The sequence below is a fragment of the Alligator sinensis genome, unplaced genomic scaffold (assembly GCF_000455745.1).
Source record: "Alligator sinensis unplaced genomic scaffold, ASM45574v1 scaffold1886_1, whole genome shotgun sequence".
Classification (NCBI taxonomy): domain Eukaryota; kingdom Metazoa; phylum Chordata; order Crocodylia; family Alligatoridae; genus Alligator; species Alligator sinensis.
In genome coordinates this window covers 21216-27517 of record NW_005843523.1, presented here as the reverse complement: position 1 = coordinate 27517, position 6302 = coordinate 21216, and the positions used below count along the sequence as shown (strand labels likewise).

General features: G+C 54.3%; 1 protein-coding gene across 1 annotated transcript in view; it reads right to left on the bottom strand.

The window, feature by feature from the left end:
- Positions 1 to 6302, bottom strand: part of LOC112548786 (C-type lectin domain family 4 member F-like) — a 9820-nt gene that overhangs the window by 1481 nt on the left and 2037 nt on the right. Inside the window, exons 2-4 of the mRNA XM_025195453.1 lie at positions 3314 to 3418; positions 1241 to 1348; positions 107 to 193 (exon numbers count right to left, since the gene is read on the bottom strand). Of these exons, the coding sequence (XP_025051238.1) occupies positions 107 to 193; positions 1241 to 1348; positions 3314 to 3418 (300 nt within the window). The remainder of the gene's footprint in view (positions 1 to 106; positions 194 to 1240; positions 1349 to 3313; positions 3419 to 6302) is intronic.

Sequence of the window (6302 nt, the reverse complement as noted above, 5' to 3'; positions counted from 1 at the left end):
TCGATCTCTTCACCTTGGGCCTGGCTCAGGGGTGGTGGATGTCTTCCCCTTCCCTTCAACCCTTGCCCTAGCAGACCTGAGTGCAGCGCTTGCCTCTGGTACTCACGGTATTGCTCCTGGAGCACAGCGCAGGGCGAGACGATCTCCTCCCACAGGCCCCGTAATGGCTGAATTTCACCCACCAGCTGCTGGCCTAGGAAGGATGGAAAGGTTTCACAGGAGGCAGCCCCATGGTGTGAGCCTGAGCAGGTCACGCAAACGAGGTGATGCCCAAACCAGGACAGGACGTGACAGATGGTGTTCCTGGCACTGCCATCTGACCCCACTGTGCCTCCAGGCAGGGGTTCTACCCTCCCACCCCACCACACCGAATGCCAACACTGTCAATGAGGGGCAAGGGCTGGGAGCAGCCTCTTGTATCAGGCAAACTGAATAGTTGGAAGTGGGGTTGGACAAGCATCACCTGCCCTTCCTCAGCCTCTGGTAGTGGCCGCTTCCTCCACGAGTAGAAAGGAGACCCAAAGAAGGCACACGATGCTCAAACCTGGCTCAACACCTGTTCCAGGTATTAAGTGAGTCGAAGAACAGGGCTCACGCCAAATCCCTGCCTCTGTACATGTCATGGACCATCATAGCTGAGCAAATGCACCAACCCTACCGCCACCAGCAGCATAAGATGATCCTTCTTATGAGTAAACAGAAGGGCAGGGGCCGGTGGCAGGCAGGGGTAAAACAAATTGAAGACTGAAAAGGCCAGGAGTCTTCAACTGGGAAGGAGAAGGCTGAGGTGGGATAGGATCGAGGTCTACAAAATGCTGACGGGTGTTAACGAAGGGAAGAGGGGCCTGTTGTTCACCAACTCCCAGAACCGGGGGCACACACTGAAATGAGTAGGTGATGTGTGTAAACCTAGCAAGAGACAGGACTTTTTGATGCAAGGTGCAGTGGTTGTGTGTAGTTGTTTGCCCCAGGAGGGGTGGGGGCAGAGAGCAGAGCCAGGGGCAGCAAGGGGCTGGACACATGGCTGGAGGATGGATCTGCTCGTGGCTGTGGCACAGAACGGGTGGAGACGTTTCCTCTGGCATGTCTCACCCAGTGCTGGGGGGCGTCGGGGAGGGTGTTGAAGAGGGGATGGAGCATGTTCAGTGCTCTCCTCTCACCCACCCCTGCCGCTGTTGGCAACAGGATACTGGGGGAGGGACTGTTGGTCTGACCCAGTCTGTCCTGTGCTGCTGCTCACCTGTCTGCTCCAGGACAGAGAAGTTCACAGTTCTGTTTTCCTTCCAGAAGTCTTGGATTCCCTGAACCACTTTGGCCACTCGGTGCTTCTCCCGCCGCTCCTGGACATCGAGGGAGGACATCAGGGCCGGCTCGGAAGGGTTCTCATTTGTCCAGAGGAGAACGATGAGCCCGTGCCTGCCTAGTGAGAGCACCGGTGAGGCTGTGTACAGCAATGGGCTGTAGAGCCAGTGCTCCTGTGGCCTTGTCTACACACAAGTCAGTTGGACTGGCTTAGAGACTGGGAAGACCGTTTCCTCTTGGATCCCCATTTATTGGTTTCCAGGGGCCCCACAACAACTCACCTACAACCCACACAGTCCTGGACCATCTACCACAGCTGCGTGCTCGCAGAGCCATTGCACCCGTACAGTTTCACCCATTGTCAGCTACATCTACAGGGTGCTGCAGGGCCAACTTCTTCAGGGACAGGGGGACGTGGAACAGTTTATGTCCCGAATACAGAGGAGCAGAGGCGTTGAAGAAGTCTCCCTTCCTCCAGACCACATGGCTGCTTTGTAACAGAATTAGTAGGGCAGGTGTTGTTTGAGGCCAACCAACCAGCTTGAGAAGCATCACTGCTACAGCATCATCCCCTACAGCAGTGACATGTCTCAAGCCCCTACCTGCATGCCATGAGGTCAGTGCTTAAAACAAGGGAGGGGTTGAGTTCCCGCCCCCTTACCTGTCCTCAGGCACCTAGGCAGAGTGGGTTGCTTAGCAACTGGAGTGATAGACACATGAGCGAGAGAGAGGAGGGACAGACTACCCCCAGCAGAGGAGGAGGCTGGGACAGGTTTCCTCCATACAGAGGAGCAGAGGCGTTGAAGAAGTCTCCCTTCCTCCAGACCACATGGCTGCTTTGTAACAGAATTAGTAGGGCAGGTGTTGTTTGAGGCCAACCAACCAGCTTGAGAAGCATCACTGCTACAGCATCATCCCCTACAGCAGTGACATGTCTCAAGCCCCTACCTGCATGCCATGAGGTCAGTGCTTAAAACAAGGGAGGGGTTGAGTTCCCGCCCCCTTACCTGTCCTCAGGCACCTAGGCAGAGTGGGTTGCTTAGCAACTGGAGTGATAGACACATGAGCGAGAGAGAGGAGGGACAGACTGCCCCCGGCAGAGGAGGAGGCTGGGACAGGATTCCTCCACAGTGAGGACCTTAGCTTTGACTGCACGGCTAGACTAGGATGCTGGGAGCACAGAATGAGCAGAAGCCTTTTCTATCCTCTGGGTCTTTCTTCTCTAAACCAGGACCAGAAACATTTCCATCCACAATATTTATGGAGCCCTCAAATGCATCACCAAACACCGCAGCGATCACGTCTGTTTAGGATGAGGGGAAGTGTTAAGTTATGGAGGAGACTGGAGGAGACGCAGCAAGATGAGATGTGCAGTGATTGTGACCAGAAAAGACCACTATATCCACCTCATGTTGCTCCCAGCAGCATGGACCACCCCCTGCTATATGTCCTGCATATTTACTGGAACTGGGGTTTTCATAGTGATATCTGACGAGCGCAATGGTTCTGGCTCCAGGGCACTCCCTTCCAAGGGACATTTTCCCTTGACAGGGACTCTCCACAGCATTCACAATCTGGCCTGAAATCTTTGGATCTACACCTCATATTGAGCCTGATTCCATTTGCACTGACAAGGCTGAAAATCCCAAGAGGTGCCACTGGGACTGACTGAGACCTGGCCAAGCAGTGAATGAGGCAAGGAGGTTTTCCATAGAAAGCAAGGTGGGATCACACTGTGCAGAGCTCTCACCCACGTCCAGCCCCACATCAGCGAGGCAGGGAACACCTGGCAGAAGGAAAGGCTACCTGGTAACCTGCAGGCAAAGCAGCAGAGCACAGCAGGGTCGGGCAGTGGTAATTATGGTGTTTTTTGAAGGTTCATTGCGCCAGCTTGTGCCCAGTTGCTTTTTTTATATATCTAGGTTTTCTGCATTTACTGACATCCAGTGAATTAATTTTGAGTCACAAAAGTTCACATGTAAGTTGCGTTTGAGACTGGTGCATGACTTACATGTGGCCATAACTCCACCAAGAGAAGCCACGAGGAGGACGCTCAGCAGCAGGAGGAGAGCATAGAGGACATGGGATCTCTTTGGAGAGCACTCAGGAAGGTTTTCTGGAAGAAGAAGAAACATCTCCAGGGAAGTCACACGATACGTGTCCCCCACACGGTCTGCAGTTGTAGTTCCTGGCCACACTGCTGGAACGAGTCAGGCCCTCAGAAGGTAGCACACGCCTGTGCCTACACATCACTCACCCTACCTGGGGGAACTGGTGTGTGTAAGACTTTCGCAGACTTCTAGTCCAAAAGACATGACCTCCATCACCATCTAGACTGAACCCCTGCATAACTGTCACAGAGCACTGAGGTGCCCTGTGCCTGTAGAGGGGAAAACTGCTAGGGAAGGAGCCCTAGCAGTGACTAAGGAGCACAGCTGTGGGTTGCCGGGGCAACCAAAGGAGGTCAGTTGACCAGAAGGGGCAGGGCCTGGCCCTTATAAAGCCCAGGAGCAGAGGCCTGAGGCAGTCCCCTGCCAGCAGCCAGAGAGGCAGGAGCTCCCTAAGGCAGGATGTGAAGAGAAGCTGAACTCCAGGTATAGCTTGACCTGAGTTGAGCAATGTTGTTTTAGCCGAGCGGCTGTACGTTATGTTATAGCCTAGGGGCTGGTGTGTTTTGCTTTGTTGCTTTTGCACCGGTGGTTTGGGTGAGGCTATTAGGGGTTGGAGGAGGCCTCATAGGGGACTCACAGTGGAGTGTGAGGACCCCAGCACCAGCGGGCGCAGCACACGGGGTGCATAGACCCCAGCCCCAGGGAGGGGCATTTGAGAAGCCCTAGTGTGGGCGTGGCGAGCCCCAGAGAGGGGCATTTGAGAAGCCCCAGTGCGGGTGTGGCAAGCCCCAGGCAGGGGCAGCATCATTAGGAAGCCCAAGTGTGGGCACAGCGAGCCCCAGATAGGGGGCAGCATTACGAGAAGCTCAAGTTGGGCATGGCGAGCCCCAGATAGGGGGGCAGCACGACTGAGAAGCCCAAGTGTGGGCACGGCGAGCCCCAGAGAGGGGGCTACATTATTAGGAAGACCAAGTGAGGGCAGAGAGATGGAAGGCCCAGAGAGAACAGGAAGGGGCCAAGATAGGGGTAGACCTGAGGTAACATCGGCGAGGTGTAGACTGCAGTGTAGGAGAGGAAACGGAGCCGCAGATAGCGCCCCCTAGCAGTGGGGCAGTATAAGGGCAGCCTCCTGCAGATTAACACTAATTAATTAAGACCAAGGCGTGGCAGAAGAGTAGGCGGGCGGTTGCCCCAGGGACAGGTGTGTGGGCCACATAAAGGGTGGCTCAGAGTGATTACCTGTCACAGTGGTGCAGGCTGTGACAATTGCTGCTTCACCTGGATTGCAGCCGACGGCAGAGGTTCTGCTTCCGTTCATGCTTTGGGTGTTTTTCTAATCTAGATACAGACATTTCCAGTAAGGGAGCACCCCTCTTCCAGCCTCGGTAAGCTGTGCTAAGGGTTCTCGCCTGGCCTCTTACACACTGGACCTTCTTGCTGCTCTGAATTTCAAGTTGCAGCAAGGGAAGTTTACCCATTTGAGCATCTTCAGAGCACATGCAATGTGTCCCCCAAAGTGCCTGCCACGCCTGAGTTAGGAAGTATTTTCTCTCTCGGAGACTAGTAAAACAATGGAACAGGCTCCTCAGAGAGGTGGTGCCATCTCCATTCTTAGAGGTTTTCAAGACGTGACTAGACAAAGCCTTGGCTGGGATGCTGTAGTTGGGGCTGGTTCTGCTTGGAGCAGGGGGATGGACTAGATGTGACCTGCTGAGGTCCCTTCACACCCTCGTTGTCTGTGATTCTGTGATCCTCATTCTCCAGCTTTCAGCCACTGGGTCTTTCTCTGCTGGACCCAAATCCCCTCTCTTAGAAAATCTCCCTTCCCCAGATGGGTGCCTAGGGCCAGATTTAGATCATTCTCACAAGCAAAACCATTTCTTGTTTGGTGGTTTGGCAGGGAGGGTGAAGTACCCAGGAGCTGAGCAGACACAAGCCTACATCTAACCCATGGGAAACAGTGAGCACAAGGCTTGCCCTTTATGCCCCCTCCCAGGAGCCCGCTGGAAACATGCATATGGGGAGGGACCGTGGCACTCTCATCTAGCCCCCGCTCCAGGCAGGACCAGCCCTCACTACACCATCCCACACCTGTGCAACCAGATCCTAGGACCTGCCAGGGATGGATCATAGATTCATAGATTCACTGAAGTTGGGTCAGAACGGATATCGTAGATCATCAGGTCCAACCTCCTGCCCTGGGCAGGAGAGAAAACGGGGCTCAAATGACCAGAGCCATGTAGACGTTAAGCCTCCTCTTAAAGATCCTCCCCACATCTCTCAGGGCCTGTTCCTACACTCAGCCCCACTCAGAGTCATGTTTCTGATCCACTCCAGCCTCCACTTCCCCTGCTGCAGCTCACAACCATTACTCCCATCCTGTCCCTGGAGGCCACAGAGAACAGCTCGTCTCCAGGCTCTCTGCATTGCCCTGCAGGGATCTGCAGACTGGTCAAGTCAGCCTCCCTCTTCTCTGTGCACTGAGCCTCCATGCAGGAAAGACAACAGAAAAGCAAATCTCTTGTCCCTGCCTTGTTCCCCTCCATCCCAGGTTCTGGAGGCAGAGGAAGCTCCAGATTTTTCTTTTTGGCCTTTCCTATCAACTCTGCAGGGAGTACACTGGCGATGAGACCAGGAGCCCAAGTCACCTCCTCACGGGGCAGAGCTGGAAGCCAGAGTAGAGCAGGAGGGAAGAAAAGTCCTTGGCAAAGTCTTTGAAAAAGTTATCAAGGCTCACATTTGCAAGACCCCAGCAGGACAAATCATGCTGAGGGGAAACCAGCACAGGATCGTAGCAGGCAGATCATGCCTGACTAATCTAGTCTCTTTTTATGACCAGGTTACGAAATGCCTGGACACAGGAGGAGGGGTGGATGTCGTATACTTAGA